The sequence below is a fragment of the Parasteatoda tepidariorum genome, chromosome 8 (genome assembly GCF_043381705.1).
Source record: "Parasteatoda tepidariorum isolate YZ-2023 chromosome 8, CAS_Ptep_4.0, whole genome shotgun sequence".
Taxonomy (NCBI): domain Eukaryota; kingdom Metazoa; phylum Arthropoda; class Arachnida; order Araneae; family Theridiidae; genus Parasteatoda; species Parasteatoda tepidariorum.
The window spans coordinates 26,323,487-26,351,194 of record NC_092211.1 but is presented as its reverse complement, the minus strand read 5'-3'; the positions used below and the strand labels follow the sequence as shown (position 1 = coordinate 26,351,194).

The window sequence follows — 27,708 nt, the reverse complement described above, 5'->3', positions numbered from 1 at the left end:
TTTTCACCACCTTTATCTACCAAGGGGGGGGGGGATGAAGCAAAAATATATAATGTACCCTGGCACAATGCCTCTCTTTCGTCGACAATTTAACGGTTCCTTGACCCCACCTGAGGATGACTTGTTCGGGATGCGATTTGACGAATGTGGGATTTCAAAAGAGCTCGCCGAATGATATCATAAAACACTCCAAAATATCTTCTTCTATTTTCAGATTCCATTTTAATACTTTTAGGGAAATATATTAGGTTTTTTGCGTCTATTTTCTGCTCTCTTTTGGTGCGGAAATAGCAACGAAAAATGAAATTAGATTTGCTGACTCTAGTTTGAAAAATAGAAAGGGAAAAAAAAGTAGTGTTTTTGTGTGGTGGGTGTCGTTTAATAGTCTCTTGCAAGTCATACGTGTCAGCGTGAGTAATAAGTTTTGGTATTATTCGTTTAATTTTCATCTTTTAAATGTTTATGTGGATGCTGTAGGTATTGGGTAAGTGTGTTTGGTACTCAGTTTTCGATGTTCTGTTCCATTTTTTTTTAAAAATCTTTTCAACTCATTTTATTGTACTAAATTTATTGTATAATATTTTTCGAAATTTTTTACATATTTAGTTTTTACCGTAAAATAATCTGACCTTATTCCAGTGTTGACTCTCCATTTGTTAAAAAAAAAAAAGAAAAAAAAAAGAACGCTATGGTTTATTTTCTTTTTGATTATAAGTTTCTAAAATGAATCCCAGTATCAGTTGTTTTATCATCCATTTTGCTTCTTTTTCACTCGGTCAGGAAAAATCGGGAATGGCTGCATTAACAAGAAAATGCAAGGGTGAGAAGTCCTTCAATTTGTGTTTATTATTGTATGCTTTTTCTGTATTATAGTCCATTAATATAAGAAGTTTATATTCCCGGAGCTTAACTAATGCAAATAATTTATTCATTATTTTAAATAAAAGAACTAATTCTATGAGCAAAAATTAAAACTAGCTTAGAAATTCTAATAAACGCCATTGTTAATATTTGCCCTTTAATCTTATTTTAAACTCTTGTCTTAAAATTCTAAAGGTATGAATTGAGTAAAAATAATCGAAGTAAAAAAAATGAGTGGATAAAATACTACATTATGCTTGTAAAAATGTTTTTCTTTTTCTATATTTTCATATAAAGGGTGTTCAAAAGTTTTTAATATAAAATTTTTTTTTCTTCTTTCTAATTTGAATATTTTTTTTTTAATGAAACATAAAGTATATAGGATAGGATTATATATTGAATAGCGCATTGGGCAAATGAGTTCTACAGCTTTGCTGGCACTTACGCACTCTTTTATCGAAATTTCCGGGACCAGTTTCAATAAATGCGTCTAAATACAGCTTTGAATTTCTTCTCGGGTGGCTTGTTGACATAGACTTTTGACTTCAAATTAGAAAGGAATCCAATGGTGTTAAATCACATGATTTAGAGGGTCAATTCTGACCATCAAAACGAAAGAATACGTCACCAAGAAAATGTCTGAGGCAGTAATTGGATTGATTCACGGGTTGGAATACATGTCGCACCGTTGCAACGTTATGTTCATTACACATATTGAAACACACGTGCATTGGACGGCCAGTGTGTTGAGTGCCCCAAATTGATCCAGTCTCCTTAAATTTTCCAATAATTCTTCAAATCAACTCTTATCAAATCCTATCTCCTATCTTATCAAGTTCTCTCTTATCAAATCTTGCGTGAATCTTGACACACAATTTATATGCAAGTTAATAACTAGATAGCATTAAAAAATTAATTCTTAGAAACGTTCGCCTACTCCCCCGAATTCTTTTTCTAAAGTTTTTTATATTTTGAGCTCTGTTTATAACTTAATGAAAATAACGAGTGAGGGAAATAATAATAAAAAATGTAAAAAAATACCGCTTTAAATTCGTGCTTGCCTAAATTGTTTTCAGTGTTGCTAAACTAATAATATGGGTATACCATGTTATTATTATATTTTGGAACTTTTTCTTACAAATGTTTGCCGACGTTCTAGAATAATTTTTACTGAATTTATTTTCGATTTTAACTTGAAGTTGTAAAATTATAAACGATACAATGAAAAAAAAAAAGGAATAAATTGTCGCAATCAAAATAGTGCTCGCCAAAATAAATTTTTCATTCTGTATTTTGGATTTTTTTATTTTACGTAATAACTATTTAGGCATTTCGGAACTCTTTCTTAGAGATGTTCCTCGATGCTTCCGAATTTTCCTAAATAAAATTTTGTCACATCAGAAAAAGATTATTTTCGTGCGCTAACTCAATATGATTTCCATAAATAAATTTCTGTTCCATAAAAAAAAAGCTTTTTTTTATTTTATTCATTTCTAGAGCCACTCGACTTGATTGTTCCTCTTGCAACGGCCTCAGTTAGAAATGATAAATCATTCACGAAGAAATGATTCACCAAGAAAAAGTGTGTCTTCCTTTCACTTCGAAACTCTTCTTCCTTGTCGTAAATCTTTAATGTACTGGGCTTGGTCTGCTTAAAGTCTTATAATAAAACTAAAAATCTAAGAATAAAGTTCGGAATCTGATGTATCGGTACTGCAGGATTGAAATTTATGAATAGCATTTTTTCGTGGGCTTTTTTTAGTACTTCTGGGCGTGCTTGTTTACATCTTCTGAAATTTGAAAAAAACAAAAAAGCAACATCAGGATTAAAAGTAAACTAAAATAAAATAAAAATATGCACTTCAAGATAGCCTCGTACTATGAATGTAAACTATTTTTTTCCTTTCCTGTTTACCAATTTAACACGTATATAAAATAAACCACAGTTAAAGTATTTTCATGGCATATGGAATAGGATATGTTTTTAAATAAATAATCCCAAAGAACTGAAGGGTTAAAATATTACTTGATTAGAAAACTTCATTCGCTTTAAAAACTTACCGATTGGAAATGACAGTCAGCATGGTTCAAGCGCTTAAAAATCGACGCCCATTTTCAAGACTTGCCCAGACGTGAATGAGAAGAGACAAAAGTGATTTGAAATATTAAACGTAAAGTTGCCAACGAAAAATGAGAAATAAGGGTGAGAAACAAGAACTAGAAAAACCTCAGATGCCGAGAAAGAATAAAAATAATGATGAAAAAGCTAGAAAAAAACCCCACGGGGACTGAGGGAGGCAAATCAGGGCAGAATGCATTTCCATGAGTTATGAAGAGGTGGTGAGGTACTAAATTCGTTAACAACAGAATCGGCATTCATACAAATGATACAAGATCCCAAGGCATCGATATGAGCTTCTGTGACTGGGATGGAAATGGTTTTAGCATTGTCGAAATTGAATTTGTGCCAAGCTTCTAACAATGTGCAGCAATTTTGATTCTTCGTATTCTTGATAACGGGCACGTAGAAATAACATGCTAACGGGCGCGAAACATGACACTTCGAAAACATGATAGATATTATGCACTGAACAAAGAAAATTGTTTATTGTTGTTGATAAATGCTACGCACATTTAAAAAAAATGAAATTTATGTATTTAAAATCATTTAGCTAAACCAAGGCACGAAATTTCCACTGCCAGCTCGCCATTTGTTGCGATCAAATATTTAATTAAAATGCTAACTTATTAATTAAACTATTTGCACTTAAAATATCATATCGTGCCTCAATTAAACGGCGTGTTGAAGTGTTTTTATTTCCAGTGATGGTATTTTTCTTCTATTAAGAACAAAAAATGATGGGTCACCCACTTTTCAATTCATCAACCATTACTTCTGGAATCATTGAAATATTATGACAGCTTTATTTTATTATCGCTATAAATATGTTTAGATTAAGTTTCTTCATTCTTCTGTGATTTTGGTAACCTAAAAATCTTCTGTCAACATTTTTAAAGTTGTTCATAATGAATATTAAATAATGGCGAGTAAAAATTTTAGACCTGCTGTTATCTTTATAACTGAAATTTCATGGCCTTACTTAAACTGTTTTATTATTATTAGCTATGTCTGATTAAATGAAATTAAAAAAAACAAAACATTGAGAGGTGAATGAATTATTATCACTTTATTTGCGTATGCAGCCACAATATTCGCTCAAGATTAGCTGGAATTTAGCAAACTTATCATATGTTAATTTTTTTATGATATTTTGTTGCAGTCACTAAATAAGATAAGACTAATTTATAAACAAGATAAATTTGTACTAATGAACGAGACAACGAAAATTATTTTGGAAAATCAAAGCAATTTTTACGTTTACTAAACTATTATTCCTTGTGTGGGCATTTAAGGACCTCAAGGAGTGAGCGTTTAGTGGGTAGTTTACCCTTGTTTTTTAAAATTAGTTTTAAAATTTTAATTTGATGGTAAATTTTCATTGCAAATTGCATGCATTTTTTTGTAATAGTATATATAAAAAAAAATTGTTTTCACCCTATTAAATTTTTTTTAAAAATTATCCCCAACTTCCATAGCGTGCAGGAATACGTTTAATTACGATTTCCGATACTATCGAATAGAAATATCGGCACTAGGCTAAACGAAGCGATTCATAAGTACGCAAGTATAGATAGTATCGTACTTTAGTATCGTGCTTAATCCTTGTCACTAGTGTACCCCACAAATAATATTTAATAAGCGAAAATCCGATCATTAAATCAAAATCCAAAGAGGGTTTTAGCGATGTTCCTGATTTTCGTGCTAAGGAACATTTTATTCTTATCTTTCTTCTGATTTTAAGCTTTTTTCCTGTTATTCCTGATTTTTAGTTTCTTTTCCTGATGGATATTCTTAATTTTTGTGTGTGTTTAGAACAAATCAATTACAAATTTTAATAAATTATTAGTATAAGGGTAACTAATTGATAATGGTTACGGCTTCTTTTTTTAATGCAACTGTTCTGTAAAAACTTTCGGTATATTTTTTCTCAAACTATTATGAGTTGTTCAGTGTCTCCTTTGTAAAATTATTCTGAGAACTATCAAATCTTTCTGTTATAAACAAAGTAGTTCTGAAATTATTTTTTTTTATTTTATTATTCTTTTGCGATTAAGTTTGCCGTTTGTTGCCCTTTTTAAAAGTAGTTTGGTTGTAAGATATATGTATGCTCTTTCGAAAATTTTACCCTGCTTTTTTCCTTGGCCCACTACGAAACCTGCGCTTTGTTTTTAAATTCATCGATTTTTTGCGCTTTGTTTAACTTTCTGAATTAACAATTTTATTGCTTGATAATGCGCTCTCTTGTGAATACACTGCTTTACTGAATGTTTACCAATGTGTTGAGAGCATGATTCAACCCAAACAAGAAATAATTTTAATAGAGTTAAAAGGAAGGAAAAAACGTGACTAAAAATATTCCTTTCTATTTGTGTCGCATAAAGTTAGTTTATGCTTGTGTCCGTCTTTTTGCTCTGTCAGCTGCTTACTAAAGCCAACAGAATAAGGATGAGTCATGCCAAGGCTTTTGAGAAATGCGTTGTCGTGCCTTTACACTCACTTTTGTCTAATCGAAATTAGAATGCAGCTATGATCTACTTTTTTTTCTCTCTCTCTTCAAAGCGGGTCTGGGTGAAACATTTGTCAACGAATCCCTCCTTACCTTTCTGCAACTTCTTTTGTTCCAGATGTGTTGTGAAAGTTTAGTTGTCTTGAGCCAAAAAGCGTAGCGAAATGACTACAGTAGAACCCACTTATAAACGATTCCGCATTTAATGAGCGAAATTGAATGTTTTTGTTTTAGAACAGCTTTTTTCCCAATTTTTTTCGGCTGCACGACCCTAAATGATGGACCTTCTTTTAGCGGAACGACGAGACTTAGAAGAAATTTCCTCAGCAAATGTGAAAAATGTTAATCAACTAAAGACTATTATTTATTTTGAAAATATTTAATAAATTAAAATTGTATTAATTATTTTGGAAACATTTAATGTATGAATGAAGCACAAGGGGGGGGGGCTTGTACTTTTCACAATAATAGTCTTAAAATTGTCAGGCAGTTGAATTTCCAGTCCTAAAGTGGCATCTAGTCAAATTTATAATTTAATTTTTGTATGCATAAGCTGAAAATGAATGAACTGAACTGCGGTTCTCGTTTCAATAAAAATAAAAAAGGGCGAATAGGGAATAGTTATCAGATCAATATTAAATATCCAATGGAAAATTGATTGGGTACAAACTTTATGTTGTCCAAACTCTCGGAACCCCATCCCTAGGGTTCCGCTGAACACCATTTGGTTTAGAAATCAAATTTTAAAATTTTGGGCAGGGAAAGTTCCAGATCAATCTGTTGTTTTGTTTCCAGTGGTTGACTATCGTCAATTTTTAAGAGGATTTCAATATCCTCAGAGAAGTACTTGAAGCGGTTGCAGAATCATTTCTGGCTCATCACCGGCGCTTACCTTCTCTTGAACTCGTGCTTTTTATTCAGTTGCTTTAAGTGTCAAATTTTTTTTAATCCGGAACCAATAAAACAAAATTGTGTAAAAAACTACATTAAATAAATTAAAATTATTTATTTTTGATGTATCGTATATGAGCTCGATTCAGGGATAAAAATGACTGGGTATTAAGGTATTAAAAAGAAAAGGCACAGGTGGCTTTTTGGTGCCCTTACTCTATGCAAAATCTAGCCGAATTTCGTTTATATAGTGCTCAATTCCTTCTAGGCGAGATGGGTCATAATCTTATCAGCTTTAGCTTAACAAACAAATAATGAATAAAAATAAATCCTAACCATGCTAAAGTGCATAATTTGGGCTGTCAATTCTGACAACCGGAAAGGAAAATTGCTCTACCACGGAGTGATTAAAATTTTCAAAATAATGCCCAATTCTATTTGCACTTAAAATATCATNCTGATATTCAAACCTCTAGAATTTTTTGCTCCGTTTACACCCCTTTTACGGTTGAGTTCAGTCTTGAAAGAAAGAGACCGTTTAACCGAAGAAAATTATAAAATCGTTTATTGTTATAATTTTATTTAAAATTGAATTCATTCTGATCTGAGTAATAAAATTTTTTTTTTGCATTGATTGTAACTAAAATTGGGAGTAATAAAATAGAATTGTAAATATTAGTACAGTATTTTATGAATGGAAAATGACATTCTTTTTTGTAATTCTTTCCCACATCATTGGAAACATCAAAGTAAACATTACTTGATGGACATATATATCCCATAAACCTGGTTTAAGGTGTGATTGAGCTCAGTCATAATTTTGCTTGTTTTCTGTTTGTTTCTTGGATGAATCATTGTTTGAATTTTAAAACTTGGAGGTAAAATGTTGAGTCAGTGAGACAATTGTTCTGCAGCTAAATACAGAGCTCAGTTAAATGTCAAAAGTATTACTTCTGACATTTAAGCATTCATTTGTCAAAGTCAAGCAATACAATCGAGTCTAATAAAAATATTTTATTCCTTTACAATATGGCGTTGTAACATTTTTGACGAAAAAAAGGCTTTTGACTTACTATTTAAACTTAAGATCTTATCAGAAACTTTAGATTTTTTTAAAATTCAATATTGAGCTTAATTTTTTTAAAAATTAAACCATAATTATATATGAAATCATTATTATTACAAATATGTAAATGTTTAGTAAAATTAGATTATTGGATGCTAAAGTTTTTTTAAAAAAAATTTAAATTTACGAAAACTTGTGCTCATTTTTCTTGTAAATACTATCTATGAAAATATTAAGTTGTATACGTTTCAGATAGATATATCGTGCTCTTATCGCAAAATAAAAATTCCTGATAGACACGAGATATCTTGTCCTTAGCAGAGCGAAGTGAGGATTATCGTTAATCCCATCCGTTATACCTTATCCTTAGCAAAACATTAAAAATTACAAAAAGAAACGAAATATCTCTTCCGCGGCTTTATTAAAATATTATAATTTAAAATTTATCAAACTTTTTCTTAAGACTGTAGAACTAATTAAATGCATATATTTTGAACGTAATAATACATAAATCATCGAATAGTTTGCTATACTATATCTATCCTAGAGATATAGTATATCTATCCTATATACTGTATCTTTATAGTTATATTTGTCCTAGAGATGAGACGAACTCAACTCGGAAGCCCGGGCCCGTCGTGGGCTCTGGCTCTTTTCTTGCAAAAAGGTTTCGGGCGAGCTGAGATTCATGATAAAATTTTCATAAACTTATTTACTACTTTTAAGGAAACGTGTGGTTTAGTTATAGAATATAAAAAAACTGTAAAATTTATAGGTATACAAATTTACAGCGATCTTCTTCAGTTCGAGGTTATTGCTTTGTGAGGCTAGCGCTAATTGTCAAATGACTTTAATTTAGTTTGAGATTTCGATTTTCTTTTTTAATTTTTAGATTTTTAGTTTCAGTTGGTTGGTTTCAGATAGAAAGGGTTTTAATTTACTGAATCCCTTGTTTAGATATAAAAGGCCAACTGAGGAGACCACAAAATTTGGCCTTTATTCGACACATATCTCTGGCTCTGGCAGACTCGGGCTCCTATAGTAATCCTATGTATCTCGGGCTTGAGTGGGCTTGGATTAAAATTCTTCGGACTCGGACCTCCAAAAGCGGGCTTGAGCTTATCTCTAGTCTATCACCTTTTTATGTCTACCTTTAAAAGCTATTAAGAATTAATGTTGCTTATGATGATAATCTTTGTGTGTTATAGGACATTTAAAGTTCTTAAATATCCATTTGTTACGGCCCATGTCAAAAAATCCTATTATATTTATATTTTTACTTTAGCAATTTTTTCTCCATTCTTTAATTTTATGTCCCTTATAGATAACTAACTATAATTATAAGATAAATTATGTTCACATCGTTAAGAGGCCTTTAAACCGCGCCATCCTGGATTTTAGATTAAATTTTCGATCTTCGTTTTTTTTTTTTTTTTTTTTTTTTTTTTTTTTTTTTTTTTTGAACTTTGCAAACTTTTAATGATGTATTTATTATTCTGCTGCACGATATTTTTTTTAAAAAGGGTGAAAAATAAAGGGGTCGCTTTATTACATTAGAAGAAATATAGATTGATAATTTTTGGAGCTTCTATGAAATTTTCCTCAAAGCTTTAAAGCAGCATCTGTGAATTTGGGGGTTTTGAATCAGTAATTTAAATCTACACTTTTGTCAGTTTTTGAATTTAATTTTATTACAATTTGAACTGGTGAAAACGAATTTGGATAATTTATCTAACGTAAATCGCACAAAAATAAAAGATATTTAGCAAAAATTTAAAAGCTGACAAATGTATACAATTTAACTAACTTTTAAAAATTACTAACCGCAAAATTATATGGTATAATTTTGTCAGAAAAAATTAAAAGAGAATGTAAATTATCGCCTGCTTTTTATATCTCAAAGTTCTGCTTTGTTGACGTCTTTATATTTTACATGAATCAAAAGATCGGAATAAAGTAAATACCCATCATCAGTAGTTCATTTATGAAAATTAAATAAGGAAGATTAAAAGCATATTTCTAATTCCCCCTTCCCCACCGTCTCCAGCCCCTCGACAGTTATGTCCAGTCGAAGGTGAAAAAGGCTTTTTAATAGTATTTTTTGAGCCTTATATGTGTCATTCTTCATTGCTTTAAAAAAACTCGAATTGACGATCAACATTCTGATGACTAAGTTGATCAATTGCAAAACCTTGTGATAATTTTTTTTTTATCGATATTATAAAGTTTTTCATTTGCTACGTGCATTTGCTGTTTTGTACTCAGTATTAATAGCTTAGGAAGAAAAAAAAAAGTGCCTGGGCGTTGTTCCAAAGAATGAACATAGTATTGAAAAAAGATTCTTGTTTAGATGCGTGCTGCAATGAGGGCGAGGCTACTTTTTTTTTTTTTTTTTTAAGATCAATTACGAACAAAAACTTAGTTCGAGTGCAGTGAGCTGGGATGACACTCTTGAGAGTAGGAGTTAACGATAGTAAGTTTTTTAGGATATGGAACATTTTTTTAAAAACTTACCGCATGCTCTCTGTTTGATATTTTTATTCCATACGGTTTGTTTATGTTTTTTTTTTTTTTTTTTTTTAATTTTTTTTTTTNTTTTTTTTTTTTTTTTTGCAATTAATATCTTGTTTTTTAGATGAATTGCATGTAGTCTTATACGAGTATACCTGAACATGACGAATGTACCTGTTATAAAATCCTCTTTGCCTATTATAATTTCTTTATAATAGGCAAAGTATATACAGTATATACCCTTCTTTTTGGAAGTTTCTGATGATAGTACATAATAAAAATAATTTGATTTCGATATGTTCGTTTCAGAATGAGGCTCTTAAACTTCTATTCGTTTGCACAAATGTTTTTATTTTTTGAAGCTATGTGATTTATAGATCGCGAAACATAATGTAGTTTTTAATTTTTATTTTTTAGTTTAAATATGATAAAAGATATTGTTTTTAGGGTTGCGTTGAAATAAAGTGTGGAATCAAAGCAAGAATATTCATACTATATTTATTATCTCTAAAAGAATAAAAAAAAATTCTGTACTGTTTTTGTTTAAAAAAAATTTTCTGTCAATCTGTGAAAATGTCTTAGCATATTTTTAAAAAATTCATCAAGGCCGTAAAAGTAACGAAAGATAAAATTAGTAGTTAAAAATAGTTTTGAACAATAAAATATTTTAACTGTTATTGCAAATTTTAAAGCATCTTTTTGCTAATAGACATAATTTTTCATATTGATCATAATTTTTCTTTTTAAATGAAGTCTATGTTTCTGGAGAAAAAAAAATTATTTTTACATCTCCCTATTCAAAAAGTGTCAAATTATTTAATTCATTCTGTGTGTCATTTTTTTTTTAAAGTTTACATTAATGCAGACTACATACGTAGATAGTAGTCTTTTTCCACTCCTGGCAAAAAAGTACTTTTTCATGCATACTTAAATACCTGATATATAGTCATAGTTCAGGAGATCAAAATCATTCATCCCATATTAAATATCACGCTGGTATATGTCTGAATTTTGACGTTCGCTTAGATTCTCTCTCTCTCAAAATCATTAAACGTAATAACTTTAAATAGCTTTTTCTTAAATTGTACTAATTTCCGATGTGTAGCTGATGGCTGATTCGTATTCTGTTGTTCTTTATAATTTCATGTGACTTTTAATTATTTCATAGCACGTAATGTTAATTATTTTTTCTCTAAACATTTTCTCCCTTTTTCTTCAAAAAAGAAAAAAATAAATAAAATAAAAATAACAATTTTAAATCCTACTTTATTAAAATTAAAATTTATGTGAATTACTTTTTTATACGTACTGAAATACTTGGTTCATAGTCATAGTTCAGGAGATCAAAATCATTCATCCCACATTAGAACTTGATTGATAAATGTATTCGTTCTCCATAGAAATATCACGCTGGTATATGTCTCAATTTTGACTTTCGCTTAGATTATCTCTCTCTCAAAATCATTAAACGTAATAACTTTAAACAGCTTTTTCTTAAATTGTGCTCATTTCCGATGCGTACGAGCTAATGACTGATTCGTATTACGTTCTTTGTTTAGAACTAAGATGTTACATGTGTTAAAATTATGCTTAATATAATTTAATAAATTTAAATTTTACTGTGAACAATTCTAATAATGATTTTTGATACATTTTTTAAATTTCTAAAATTTTGGTGTAATCATTTTTCCATTTCGGAACTTCAAATTTCCCCCTTGACCTAATTACAAATCCCAATTGAATTTGCCGATGTTCATTTCTTTAGAAGTTGCAAGCAATTCGTCGAAAATTTCATTTCTAAATATTTACTACTTCAATTGAGACCTAAGAAAAATAGTCAAAATTTCTTTCCACAAATTATGTGAGCTAGACATCTTTTAAATGTTAAGAGGCGAGGAGATATAGTTGGCACAAGATTACACTGACGCTCTTCTAAATACGTCACCCATTTACGCAAATCTCGAACAGAAGATGTGATGGATTCCTCTTTAATCGTTTCTTTGCCGTTTTCCAGCAAAACATCTTGAGTNTAGTAGTCTTTTTCCACTCCTGGCAAAAAAGTACTTTTTCATGCATTCTGAAATACTTGGTTCATAGTCATAGTTCAGGAGATCAAAATCATTCATCCCACATTAGAACTTGATTGATAAATGTGTTCGTTCTCCATAGAAATATCACGCTGGTATATGTCTCAATTTTGACTTTAGCTTAGATTCTCTCTCTCTCAAAATCATTAAACGTAATAACTTTAAATAGCTTTTTCTTAAATTGTACTCATTTCCGATGCGTACGAGCTAATGACTGATTCGTATTCCGTTCTTTGTTTAGAACTAAGATGTTACGTGTGTTAAAATTATGCTTAATAGAATATAATAAATTTAAATTTTACTGTGAACAATTCTAATAATGATTTTTGATAGATTTTTTAAATTTCTAAAACTTTGGTGTAATCATTTTTCCATTTCGGAACTTCAAATTTCCCCCTTGACCTAATTACAAATCCCAATTGAATTTGCCGATGTTCATTTCTTTAGAAGTTGCAAGCAATTCGTCGAAAATTTCATTTCTAAATATTTACTACTTCAATTGAGACATAAGAAAAATAGTCAAAATTTCTTTCCGCAAATTATGTGAGCTAGACATCTTTTAAATGTTAAGAGGCGAGGAGATATAGTTGGCACAAGATTACACTGACGTTCTTCTAAATACGTCACCCATTTACGCAAATCTAGAACAGAAGATGTGATGGATTCCTCTTTAATCGTTTCTTTGCCGTTTTCCAGCAAAACATCTTGAGTTTCACACAATAACAGAATGAACGAAGCGGATCACCTGTTATGTCTGTCACCTGTTAAACAATCCAATCTGGAAAAAGGGTTCTTTTTTTCTTCTTTATTCCTCTGTGAGAATAGCTTTTCTCATGCAACTGCTGTTAACTATTAAATCAACTCTCCGAATCCTGGTAGAAAATCTGCAATTATATAATCAATAAAAATATTGTAATTTTAATCGCATTCGGTATTAAACCATGCGGTTTTGGGCCTTATATTTACCATAATTTATTTATTATTTTTTTGCACCTATGTATGATATTTTCACATTTAAATATTTTTTCAATTACAAATATTCAAGTCGCGATGGCTCAGGGGATAGAGCGTTCGCCTTCCAATGAGGCGAACCGGGTTTGAATCCCAGTCGATACGAATCCGGCTTGCATCGACCACAGTGCTGACGTGAAATGTCCTCATTGGTAGACGGATCATCGGTTAGAGTCCCGTTGCCGTCAGTCTAACTGTGGGAGGTTCTCGTGGTCTTCCTCTCCGTGTAACGAAATGTGGATTAGCTCCATCAAAAAGTCCTCCACGAAGGCAAATTTCTCCCAATACTCGATCCAAGAGTTCCCTTGTCATCTGGATTGAGTTCAAAATTACAAGGCTGCGGAATTGAACATTGGTAGTTGTAAACCCATAAAATTGGGTCGGCTGTTCAACGACGGTTATAAAATATAAAAAATAAAACATCAAATATGCGGGACGGGATAGCCTAATTTGTAGGGCTCTGGGCCCATGTCCAAGAGGTTGTGGGTTCGATCCCTACCAGCCAAAGAGTCCCTGTGTAGTAAATGGGGACTGATGCACGAAAAACTGTGGGATAACAAAGTCCTCCATGTTCCCATAACAAATCATACCTCTGGGGGTACTGATCCTTATCTTCTGGATTGGGTTCAAAATTACAAGGCCACGGAGTTGAACACTAGTAGTCGTAAACCCATAATTGGGTCGGCTGTTCAACGACGGTTATAAAATAAAATACCAAATATTCATAACTTTCTTAATTTTGTACTACTGTTCAAAACTTTCGAATTCTTGTAAGCTTGAAAATGTCATTTTTGTTTTCTTTTAACCGCAGGATTACAAAGGTAAGAGTAAAAAACGATTTCTTTTATCAAATCAAAACAAGTTTCCCCTTTTTAAACTTTCACTTTAATTGTTACTTCCTATCTCATATATTTCAAGGAAATTTCACATCGATTTTTCTTGTTTCGAATGAAATAAGTGTTTTTTGGGGGGAAATTTGATGCGCGATAAAGGTTGTTTCCTATTACAGTGCAATTCAACATTGCTCGGTGCTCATCAAATAATTGTGTTACCAAGTCGTAATAACAACTTAATTTGTTGCTGCGCATTATTAACCACAGATGAAAAGTGTTTCATGTCACTCTTTGAATACATAAACAAAAATTGTCACTCATTTGTCATTTTGGTCTCAGACAACAGAAGCGAAATGTCAACCGTATGTGATATTTGCTGCTAGCTTACGTTTTAAGTATTTTTTTTTCTTTCCTTTTTGAATAGAGTAGTATTTATAATTTATACGCCTTGACATTGCATGAAGCTATCGTTAAAAATCTTCAATGAAAATTGTTCTATGCTCATTTGTGAAAAATATTTAAGTATTTATTGTAATCATCGTTAAATAATAAATGAATTATATAAGGTAGAATTTGTGGAACAGTTAATTTTTACAGTTCACTAGTTGTATAAGAAATCACTTTTTTCAGAATTATGATTTGTTCCAAATGTGTTCTGCCACTCTTTTCATATAAATATTTTTTACCAAATATAATAGGAACACATTACAATTTTGCTGAAAAAAAAAATCCTGAAATGTGCTTACTTTTTCTTCCCCATCTTAGCGCTATCTTTTCTTCAACCATTCGAAGAAAATATATAAATCAGTTTGATTTAAACTCGATGCAAATTTATATCTATATATATTTAACTAACTGCATTATCTTGTTTTTAAAAAAATATCAGGAATTTAAAAGTACAGAAAGCTGAAATATTTAAAAAAAAAAAAAAAAATTAAGCGAGATTGTTCCTTCATCTCAATGACTAAAATCAATCAATAATTTTCACTTTTTGGCATATTATGAGCCCCGAGAATGCAGCTTTGGAGTATATGTCAAATATTGAAAAATTTATACTAAAAACCCTTCGCAAAATTCTGCCTTTTCTTCATTTTGACATTTGGCGCCATTTTCATAATCATACAAGACCGGTTATGAATATCTCTTAGAACACAGGTTCCCAAATGGTGTTCCGGAAAACCCTAGGGTTCCGTGAAAGGGTCATGGGGGGGTTCCGACTGTAAGGAATTTATTTTAAACAGTAATTAATTTTTTAAATATTTAATTGTATTTATATTTAACCAGTAATCCATAATTAAGTTATTATTTCAGTTATTCTTATGAAATTATTTAAATTAAATGCCAATGAAAAAATAACAAAATTGAAAAAGAAAATTCTAGTGTTCCAAGAATGTTTATAAAAAAAATTTCATCAGCATTTCTCATTGAGCTTTGCAAAAGAAAAGGAAAAAAATAACTAATTCAATATTAAACATGTTTTTCTAATAATTGTTTCAACATTAATAGTTTTTCGAAATCCATAATTTAGATAATTGCTAATTTTATTCATTTTAAGCTTATGCATACACCAACGAATTCTACTATCTTATTTAAAAAGCTTTAATTGATGCAACAATGGTCAAAAATATAAGTTGCATTAAATATTTTAAAAATAATTCATGAACTTTTTTAGGGTTAGTATATTTGCAATTGCTTAATGAACTTAATTTATTAATTCGGGGGTTTCTCTATAAGAAGCTCGGTAATTTAGAGGGTTCCGTAAAATTGGGAACCGCTGTCTTAAGAAACTTTGATGGCAGAGCCTGCGACGAACAGCCTTTAAATATTCGAATAAATAAATTCTATTATAGAATTTAACTACCCAAATGCCTAACTGATAGATGGAATAAAGAAAATGTGATGACAGTACGCATTAACAGGCAAATCTTCCTTGATTTATGAGGTAAAGAAAATTAAAAATATGGTATGCTGAGCTGGTTAATAATCTGAAAATGCATCACATCTATTAAGGTGCGATTTTTAATATATGAGAGAAATTTATGCCATTTAAAATTAGATCTGTCTGATTATTATGCTCATGAATATTTCTTGCATCAATTCGAGTTTTCAGGCTGTTGTCGGTATCAATTGTCTTATAATTTGTTTATTCATTGATTCGCGATTGATTGAGAATGATGTCAGAAAAGAACTTGATAGTCATCGCAGACAATGTTTCTTTTACTCTTTTTTATTCTTCAGAATTGTTTTTCTAATCCAAACAGGACGAAAAGAAGTGATTCTTTCCGTCCTAATTTCCTAGAAGTGGTCGTCTCAGCATTTTTAAGGGAACTCCTTTAAGTCGATTGAGGAGGATGCGTCATACCACGACATTTTTGGCGCTGGAGTTGTTTTGCTTCCTCTCAGATTTGCTAAGGATACTATTTTTTTCCTCCATTGCCCCATCCTTTCCTTTCTAACTTAACAGTTTATATTAAGTGCTTTGATTTCGTCGGCAAAAATTCTGATATTTTTTTTCTTCCTAACTTTCGTGGAATGGTTATAACGACGGAATGTGTCACTTTATTTTTCTGAAAGTGTTGAAATTTGGTGGCAGTTTGACGTCAAATGACTTTGCGTGAATGTTATATTTTTCACAATTTAATTATGTTTATGTTTGTGTCCGTTTTATCAACAGCGCTAGCTAATACTATCTCCTAATGAGCATGCTTGTGTTTGTTTTCTGAACTTTCATATTATAGGATTTTCTGAATTCAATGTTCATTTTGTTTGTTTTATTTTTCTTAGAAAATTTCATAGTTAAAACTGTTTACTAAGTAGTTTGTTCTTCGAATGCTCTGTCGTCATATAATATAACGCTATTCTATTATTAATTTTTAGTATTATTAATTTGTAACTGTTATGAATGACTGTTGAGTTAGTTATTGTTTAGCTAGTGCGGTCTATGCTAATTTTTAAAATTTCGCCCACTGTCAAAATGAATAAATAATTAAATGATTTTAATGGTTTCATAACGGTGCAAAAACAGTTGTAAGTTCTTTACAAATTTAAATAATTTTTAAACTATTTAAACTAGTTGTCTGTTATTGAACTTAAGACAATTCTTTTCAGCGATGTTGTATGTATAGTTAAAAATTAAAGCTTTACTTAGATACATATTTTTCTTACTCGGCGCCAAAGAAAGTCCTCATTTTTTCCCCCTCGTTGGCAACAAATAATTGAAATATCAAGCATGTGAGCTGTCATAAGCATAANAATAATTAAATGATTTTAATGGTTTTATAACGGTGCAAAAACAGTTGTAAGTTCTTTACAAATTTAAATAATTTTTTAACTATTTAAACTAGTTGTCTGTTATTGAACTTAAGACAATTCTTTTCAGCGATGTTGTATGTATAGTTAAAAATTAAAGCTTTACTTAGATACATATTTTTCTTACTCGGCGCCAAAGAAAGTCCTCATTTTTTCCCCCTCGTTGGCAACAAATAATTGAAATATCAAGCATGTGAGCTGTCATAAGCATAAAAGCGTGAACGTATTTGTTTACTAATTTCTGAATGAAAATTCTTTTTTTGCATGGACAAAAAGGAAAAAAAGCTGAAACAAACTGAGATAAGTTGCGAAAAAATGAAACGTTGTGAGCGAATTACAGTTCCTTTTGAAAGTCCAGAAAAGTTAAGAAAATTTTTAAAAGTTATGGCAACACAGATTCTTAATTTTAGTGGCAGTAAAAGTAATTTTCTGGATTTTTGATGCTTCAAAATTGTCCGCATGTAATAAAGATTCCCATATTGTACCCACAGGTTGTGTTGGAAAGACCGAAACATTAGTATTTTGACTGGTTTTCAATTTCGAATGCAACAAGTACAATTCGAATACAACAGTTACATTTCGAAAGTAACAAGTTCTTTATTAGTATCAGCTGTTCTTTATTAGTATCAGCTGTGTTAATGAGTTTTCCAAATAAAAATAAGTTTTTATGCTCATTTTCAATAAATACCATATTTACTTAAAATTTTAATTTCTATTCATATTAATAGTCTATTTTATTTTTTCTTTTGTTTTACATTTTAAAACTAATAATTTTATACGAATTGTGCATGTTAATTAAATATGAATGTTGATAATGGCGATATTTGCCTTCGAAATTTTTAGCTTCAAAAATACCACTAATTTCTGCACCATCAACGTGAAATTCCTATTGTTTTTCAAATTTGTGTAATAAATGCTGGCTATACAACAAATTATGTATCTTTGACTTAAAACGAGAATTTTGGGATATACGAAAGTATGTTGTGCTCCCCCCCCTAAAAAAACGAAAAATAATGGACCACTTTGAATAACTTTTGATCTAGTGATCAGATCTTGTCTTTCTAGTTCTTACGTTTTGAGGGGGTGATCTCAAATATGCTTATTAATTAGTGCAGACGATATTTTAAGTTGCTAAACCAGGCACATATAACGTACTTTCTCTGAATAAACAAGCGAAAAATAACTTTTAGTAAATATTTATTTTATTTAATAACAGTCGAAAAAATTATGAAGTGAAAGGTATGAAATTTTTTTTATATCATTTTAAAGATTTTATTTTTTCATCGCAAAATACAAAATTTGAGTAAAATCGGTCGAATAGTTCCTGAGAAATCGAATTTTAAATATACGACTTAGAAGTCATCGTGAACTCTTCAAATACTATGTACTAAGTAGAAAGCCTAGAGTAGTCAATTCAGCTCTCGACGCTTAAGTGTTTGTGAGTTAACCAATATGGTTTAAGTTTTTAGTTTCCAAATTATGTTCCAATTACTTTTCCCCCCTTCTTTTTGTGAAAGTACTAGAAAGAAGAAAAAAAATCATGAATTTTACATTAGGCCTGCAGTAGTGAGTCATAAGGGAGTACTTTTCTGGCTGGAGATAAACAATTTTCGAAAGTGCCGTAAAAGTTGGTGGAATGTAGCCTATAACTTATCAATGGAATGCTAAAAGGAAACTCTTATTTACTTCTTGAAAGCTGTTGAAATAGTTTCATCTTTCTTCAATTGCAAATCGTCAATGATGTATCTGTAACATATCAATCGATTCATTTAATAAGAATGTCTACCAATCACGATATTTTTGTTAAAGGGAAAGAATTTAAAAAAAAAAAAAATGATTTGGTGGCAGGTTTGCGGCGGATAAAACTGGGTTTTAGTTGTTGTGATATAGTAAATGACCGGCTGGAATTTTTTTTTTTTCAGTTCGATTGTTTTGATCTCGTCGCTGATATAGCCTTTCTGACGTCCAATCTGGTGTTGACGCATTCCGTCTTTCGTCTAGAGACTATTAAAACTTTTTTTTTTCCTTTTCAAATGCATCGTTAAATTAGTGTGGATCTTGCAGATTTGATGAAAAACTTACACGATTTCTTAAAGGAGTTAAATAACTTGAAATAACAGTACCTTTCAGGTATATCTCGCTTTCAGCTATAGACAACTCTTTCTGCCGATTTATCATTTGGGGAGAAAAATCATTTGAGTCAATACTATGAAGAACCTCATTTTAAGATAGCGATTTTTAAAAGTGTTTTTAGTGATTAACGCAGCGATTTTTAAAAGTGTTTTTAGTGATTAACGCTGCTACTACGTAAACAATATTAAGAAAGGTTTCGATATAAGCAGGGGTCTGTCCAGACATTTTGTGAAAGGTCCGATTTTCGTGAAATGGTGAAAAAATTACATTCTTTCAACCAGGGTCCCGCTTTTATGAATTTGTGCAAATAGGGTCCGGTTATTGCAAAAAACTTTTTCAAGGAGTTTTTAAATTGTAAATAGTTACAACATTATGCGCAGCACTGTAAAATTATAATAAAAAAAATTAAATTTTCAAAAATAAACAGCAATTGCTGCTTCTAAAATNTAAACATGCCTTCAAAATAAAATACAGTTGCACCAAAAAATAAATATAAAGTGATTTAACATTACTAGAACAATAAATTAATGGGAACCCTCAGCTTGTTTCTTTGCAATGAGATGGTTCCATCTGAGGGTAATCGTTTTAAAACGTTAAAAAAAATTATGTCACTACCTTCGGGAGCAATTTTTTTTTAATAAATAAAATAATGGAACACAGATATTTTTAATTTTTGGTATAAACCAAGGAATTTAAATTCAGTTTCAATGAAATGTGCGGCCCGGTACCATTTGATCCACGGACCGGTACCGGTCCGCGGACCGGGGGTTGAGGAACACTGCGTTAACGGACCCAAATTTCTTCTAAACAGACCCCTGATAAGTATGTCACTATTTGAAAAAAAAGAAAAAGTTATCAGTCACTATATTGCTTCAATCCTTTTAATTGTCAAGAAATATTTACCAAATTAAAGTGCAAAATTCCTCTCAGATCATTAACCTTAGCAGTTAAAAAGTTAACAATTGAAAAGAAATTGTGAACGGACGACCATCGTTTGACCGACGTAAACGATTTTTTTTTTAGATTGTTGTGATCTCGTCGCTGATATAGTCTTCTGACGTCCTATCCGTTGACGCATTCTGTCTTTCGTCTACAGACTATTGAAACCTTTTTTTTAATAAATGCATCATTCCTTAAATATTGTCAAATTTGTAGCTATGATGAAAAACTTAAAACGCTTTCTTAAGAGTTAAAAAATCTTAAAATAACAGTACCTTTCAGGTATATCTCGCAAAGTTTTATCTCTTGTTTAGCTATAGATAACTCGTTTTGCTGATTCATCACACTTGGGAGAAAAATCATTTGCGCCAATATTATAAAAAACCACATTTTAAGATAGTGTTTTTTTTTTTTTTTTAAGTGTTTTTATTGATTAACGCTACTATTACATCAACAAGATTAAAGAAGATTTTGATATAAGTATTTCATTATTGGGAAAAAAGTAGCTTATCATTATATTGCTTCAAGCCTTTTAATTGTCAGGGAAATAGTCAGCAATTAAAAGTGCAAAATCTCTTTCATACCATTAACCTCAATATTAAAAAGGTTCGCTGTTGGAAAAGAATTGTGAACTGACAATCATCTGCTGACCAACGCCAACGATATTTATTTTTTTATTTTATTTATGCAGCAGCAATAAAAGGAGTTGTATTGCTTTTTATTAACCAGTTGGTCCATTTATGCTTGTTTTAATTTTTTTTTTGATTTGTTATTTTGCAATATTTTTTATTGTATCGCCCATTTGAATTTTTGAAAATATTTTTTTCCCTTTCGTCTGCGTAATTTAAGAATGGTGTTACAGAAATTTAAAAAAAATATTTTTCCGTGTTTATTTTTATTTTACTAATCAATATTTTTATTCTACTAATTGTAAACTATCAATGTAATTTGTTAAGTAGTAATTTTCTTTTTGCAATATTTTTTAATTTTTTATGCATCTCATGTTAGGGACGAAGCTCCATCTTCTATCATTTTGCATAGAAATGATGAAAAAACTCAAAGTATGATATCTAAAAAAATTTTTTTTTTATTAAAGTTATTATATTTTTTAAAACCCAAAGTTTACTAAATTACATTCTGAATGAACCTGCAGTAATGTAATGCGTCTCTGAATTTTAAACACATTATTTTAAGTACGTTTTTTAAACTGATGGTTTTTTAGGTACATGTTCGACGAACTTATCAAATTTTTCCATGGGGGAAATTGTTTGTAGTAGCTATAAGCACTAGAATAAGCTCAATTTAAATTTTGTTGGGTTAAACTTAAAAAAATTGTGGGGCCCCTCAAATAATGGATGTAGTTCACTTCATTGTTTCACTATCTTACCTAGATTCTGTTACACCATCAACTTTTGACAAAAAAAAATAAAGCTAATTCTGGCTCTTGTGCCTTTTAAACTCAACTTTTAAACTAACGGTAATCATATTTGCTGATTAATCTTATAAAAGCAAATCACATTTTTGGAAAATATTATTTTTTTGCATTGCTTGTAAAGTTTAAGTTAACTTTGTTTAGTTATATATTTAAAATGTTTTTTTTTTAATATATATATATTTTTTTTGCTGCAGGTTTGGAAGCAAAAAGAGTGTTTAAAGATGAATTTGTCTGAATGATATTTCTGAGTTTTTCTACTGCTATGGCACATAGTTTAATAGTGTGCACAGTAGATGCTCATCAACTTGCTGCATTGGTTAGGAACAGAAATGATAATGTAAGTATTTTAATTATTACAGTTGACCTATAAACAGTTTTGTGACAGTTGACCTAAAAAATAGTGAATTTAAATTTTTTGAAATAATATAAGGTGTTATCGTGACACTATCCATAATGTATTATGTTTATAAAATATTATATCTGATGTTTTTTAACAGGGGTCTGTTTAGAAGAAATTTGGGTCCGTTAACGGACCCTTCACAAAATATCTTATTTCATAAAAATGGACCCTTCACAAAATATTTTAACTTAAAAACGGACCCTTCACAAAATATTTTATCTTTTAATCAGACCTTTCTCAAATTTGTTTATCTTCATTATTGTTTTGTTAATCGAATAAACCCTTCCCAGGGGAGTGGGGGGAAAGAAAGACAGGTAAATGAACTAAGTTTTGACTTCAGCAGACGCTTCTTCCTTTTTTCGTCCGAAATGAATATTCTGCGTTCCGCAGTATAGGCTAAATACCAAATATTTGTATGTTGCATCTCTAATTTAGTAGCAGAAATTGCAGTTTATTTTTTAAAATTAAATTTTTTTAATTTTAATTTTACAGTGTTGAGCTTAATCTTGTATCTCTTTACAATTTAAAAGCTCATTGAAAAAGTTTTTTGCAATAACAGGCACCCTATTTGCACAAATTCACAAAAGCAGGACCCTGGTTGAAAGAATTTAACTTAAAGTTTATTTTACATTCACAAATTACGAGTAATTTTTCACAATTTTACAAAAACGGACCTTTCACAAAATGTCTGGACAGACCCCTGTATAAGGTTCTATATATGCAGTTAAACGATGTGAGATTCCATATGTATTTTTATGGTGCCCATCTTTTATTGCTTGCTTTCTCCTGTATCTGCCAATACTGCTTTCTTCTTAGGGCATCTGTATAGTACTGTAATTTTTTCTGAAATTATTGACTGAATTTAATGTTTTCCACAGTATTCTATTGTGTATCAGTTATTTATTTTTTGAAAAATTAGTATCAATGTTTAATTATTTATAACAGCATTATAATAATTAAGAGCACAATTTTCTTTTTTTTTTTTGCAGGTATGATTAAATTTATAGATTTAATTATAACAAATAAAATTAAATCTATGCTGGTCTTTGCATATTTAAAATTTACAGAAAAGATCTTCCACTACTTTGATGACTTTGCTTATGAAAGTCAATCTTAATATGAATATTTCTTTTCATGAAATTGATAACCTTTTTATTTTTTAGGCATTGATACTTGATGGCCGATCGTTCTTGGAATATAATGCATCTCACATAGTTAATGCTATTAATGTTGGATGTGCTAAATTGATGAAAAGACGTTTGCAACAAGAGAAAGTAAGATAATGCCTGAAAGTTTTTTTGTTTTTTAGCACAGCAATATAATTAAATATATGATAATAATAGTTTGCCAAATATGAAATACGTATTTAAAGAGAAAAAAAGTGAAGCATTCCAAATGCTTTATCTTTAAAAACAGAAATTTTTTCTCTCTTTATGCTATCATTTTTTAAATTTATAATATCTTGTCTTGACTTTTTATTATGTCGTTAAATGCTAGGACACATTTCAAAGTCATGGAAAACGAAGCGAACTATATAGCAATCTTTATGAGCCTTAGTGAGCAAGGGTTATAAATTGTTATTAATAATTTGTTTTAATTTGTTCAAACTTTAAAGCATTATTCTTATACGTTATTTTTATTGTTTAAAGTCAAAAAGAAAAAAGTAGAATTCAATCATGCCAGCATATAACTTCTACAATGGAAAACATACTTTAAAACCAATTTGTGTAGTTACGGCTTAGCCCCTATATTGAGTTCGGGATAAATAGTTAAGTGATATTTTTGATGAATATTTTTTTTATGTTCATGTCTTAAGCATTTAGAAGATAAGAGAGAGAAAATTTTAGAAGTTTTTAAGTCTGTGATTATATAATTTTTTTTTTCTTCGAATGCCTACCTGAGGAATGACCTTTTGTCATACAGGCATCTGAAGGGCAGATTTGTTGGCCACTCTTTCAGGGACACCATATTAGGGGGGCCAACACTGCTCCCACAGTAAGGACAGAGAAGGAAAGAACATCCATACCTTGCCCAGGATTCGAACCCAGAACTTTTCTGATGCAAGGGCAGTTTCCTGACCCTTACAGGCTTATATCAGGGTTGGGTTTTTGCCGTCAAAAACTGGTTTTTGACATGACAGTGGTAAAAACCGTGTTTTTACCGGTAAAAACTGTAAAAAACCTACAGTTTTCTTTAATTTAATGCATATAGCAGGCAATATATTATTTTCACATAATTGCCTTAATAAACGAATATTGTAAATGATTGCTATTGATTTTGCAACTATATACATGAATTCTTATAGAAGGATATACATTCATATAGAAATATTGTAATATGCTTATTGAAAATATTGATACTTACTTTTATCATTATAGCTTGATTTGCAAAGGATTCAAAATTTTGCACTTCTTAATTGTTAGAAATAAACAAACAAACAAAAAAGCTTAGAACTATTATTAAATTCAAGAACTAAAAAGAGGAATTTAAAATTTGGCATTTCTTAAATATTAGAAATAAGCTAAACAAAACTTTCAAAGCTTGTAACTACTAACAAGAATGACTTGACATTCTTCAGTAATGTAATATGCCAAACAAAACGATGCTTGGAAATGTTGAAAATTTTGTTTAGCATCATAATATTTTACTTCAAATAGTATGTTTTGATATAATCAAGTTGGGAAAATGCAAGAATCTGTTCTTAAATGTCTTTTAACAATTTTTTTTTTCTAATTTTACTGCCCAAAAATGAAATAATTTTAAATCATAAGCAGTTAAACTCAAAAATACAGTTTTACCAAAACTATGGGTTTTTTGACATGACGGTAAAAACCATGGTATAAACCGGTAAAAACCGTCACGTGTCAAAAACTTGCCAACCCTGGCTTATATAAAACATTGTTTTAAAAAAAACTGAAATATTTTTGTTATCCTTACACATTATAGTTAGAGCATTTTAGAATAAAGAGCATTTTTTTACACATATAGAACATTTTACAAAAAAATGCAAAATGTTCTATCTTTTTTAGATTATGAGAGTTCCAAGTACATTTAGTAAAATATTTTCAAGTTTGTAAGTTATTTTATTACTTTTTTCTTATATTTTTTTGGCTCAATTGTGAAGTTAGAAATAAATGAAAGAATTATAAGTAGTAAAATTAAAAATTTGATTTGATAAAAAAAATTTAAAATTTACCAAAGGTTTAAATTTGATTTGAATTAATAATTGTAATATGGTCTCTGTTAATAAAACTTTTAATTTGATTTATTGCTTTTTTAGTTAAGTATTGAAGATTTCCTAGCTCAAAACTGCCACTGGAATGTTCATAGGAATGTAAATATAATTGTCTACGATCAGAATACATGTGACCCAAAATGTTTACCACCAGACAGTTTCATGGGAGTATTTCTTCAAAAACTTTTACCTGTTTACAAGAATGTCAGCTTTTTGAAAGGTAAAAAATATATTTTACGCTAAAATGCATTCAAGTAAATTTTTTTTGTTCATTTTTTGGGGGTAAGCAAATAGAGTCAACGGTATATCTTTTTATAATTTACTTAGATATACAATCTAAATTATTTTTCTTATACACGGTACTCTGGGGGGTAGGGAGACCTATATGACTTAAAGTTTATCATAAATCCTAACAGTAATCTGTTACTGTTTATAAAAAAAAAAGTCAAATTTAACAAAGTTTTAGATGTATATAATATATTAGTACTATGTCCTAAGTAAAAAGGTTATGAGAATTCTTCTTCTACTTTATACTTTACAAAGCTAAGTTTTGTTCAATTGCAGTTCTAAAGAACAAATATTCACAAAAATAAATATTGAGAAAAAGCTATACTGAGCTTAATTCTATGATATGAAAAGCTATGTAATAAAGAGCAAGCTTGTTCATCACACTAAACAAAGTCATAATATCTTCAAGTGTGGATTAATTTTCTTGTAGCACTAATTTCTTATCTTGTAGCTCCCTTATGCATTATATTATTAATAACTTCTTAATTACAATTATAGTATTACTTTGAAATTTTAAGTATTGTTTCTATCAACTGTGTTTTTATTCCCTCCACTTACTTTAATAGCCTCTGTTTCTTCCTTAATCTTACACATTACATATGAAATATACATTATGTTTAAAATAAATTTTATGCTGCAACTAAAAGTTATATAGCTGTGGTGCCATGGTATTATTTTAACCTTGTAAAGGTGGCCACAGCTTTGAAAAGCTTGAGAACCCCTGTTCTAATTAAAAAGGATTTTTTACAAACATCAGATCTGAGCCGTGATGTCGCGGGATAGAGCATTCGCCTTCTAATGAGGTGAACCGGGTTTGAATCCCAGCAATGGCTGGTCGATGCGAATTCCCCATCCGACTTGCACCAAGCACAGTGCTGACGAAAAATATCCTCAGTGGTAGACGGATCAGGGGTTAGAGTCCCTTTGCCATCAGGCTAACCATGGGAGGTTTTCGTGGTTTTCCTCTCCATGTGACACAAATGCGGGTTAGCTCCATCAAAAAGTCCTCCATGAAGGCAAATTTCTCCCAATACTGGATTGGGTTCAAAATTACAAGGCTACAGAGTTGAACATTAGTAGTCGTAAACTAAAAAAATTGGGTTGGCCGTTCAACGACGGTTCTAAAATAAAATAAAACATTAGATGTGTGTAAAAAAGCCTATTTTGCTTATGTTTTGTAAACTCATCCTGCGGACTGTAATGTTGGCGCATTACACTTAGATTTAATTTATCTTGCATACATTCTTTTCAACATTTTAATAATGCAGTCAGTTTAGTACTTTTTGTTTAACTTTTGTGTGTTTCATCTTTTGGTTATTTCAATAAAATTAAGCCTTCAGTATTTAATTTCTTTTTAGTTTATCGATTTTCAAAATTCATTCTTAATTTTAACCGAACTATTTTTTTACCAACGCAGTTGACCACCATTGTCCGCAATCTCCCATTTTTTAATCTGGTTTTTATTAAATCATATTATTAACATTTTGTTTTGTTTTTATTTATAAACATATTTCTCAATTATGTTTAAAATTTTTATGTCAAGCTTTCAAATTGTCCTGGCTCATGAATTATATTTTATAAAATTTTAATATTAGTGTTATTTTATTTAGTTTAATTTTTTTCTTCAAAATATTACTGCCATTATTATTCAGTTTCGAAAATGTCTTAGAATTTTTTATTTTTGAATACATTTAAAGATTTGTAAAATAATATTATTTTTTTTCTAAAAATTCAAAAAGTGTGTGATTATAGAATTTTTTTTTTTTTCAATGCACTATTTTCTCTTTTAGTGTGTTTAATTATTTATATATTTTGTAATTATTTGAAATATTTTCATCAGGGTTGGCAGGTTTTTGACATGTGACAGTTTTTGACAGTTTAATCCATGGTTTAAACCGTCACGTCAAAAACCTCACTGTCAAAAATGTCGAAAATGTCAAAAACCTATATTCATATGTGAAATTTAATTAATACATAAAATTTATATATTTTTTAAAGGATAGTGTTTCTAAATATGTTCTAGAAAAAATAAATTTAAAATTTTGAAGAAACTCCTATATTTTGAATAGTAACCAAAATCT

The 27,708-nt window shown here is 29.9% G+C and overlaps 1 protein-coding gene across 3 annotated transcripts in view; it reads left to right on the top strand.

The window, feature by feature from the left end:
• Positions 1-27,708, top strand: part of LOC107450937 (uncharacterized) — a 65,538-nt gene that overhangs the window by 21,761 nt on the left and 16,069 nt on the right. For all 3 annotated transcript variants that reach the window (XM_016066883.3, XM_071184518.1, XM_016066887.3), the window contains 3 exons: positions 21,899-22,041; positions 23,268-23,378; positions 25,385-25,559. In XM_016066883.3, the coding sequence (XP_015922369.1) occupies positions 21,940-22,041; positions 23,268-23,378; positions 25,385-25,559 (388 nt within the window). In that variant the 5' untranslated portion in view covers positions 21,899-21,939. The remainder of the gene's footprint in view (positions 1-21,898; positions 22,042-23,267; positions 23,379-25,384; positions 25,560-27,708) is intronic.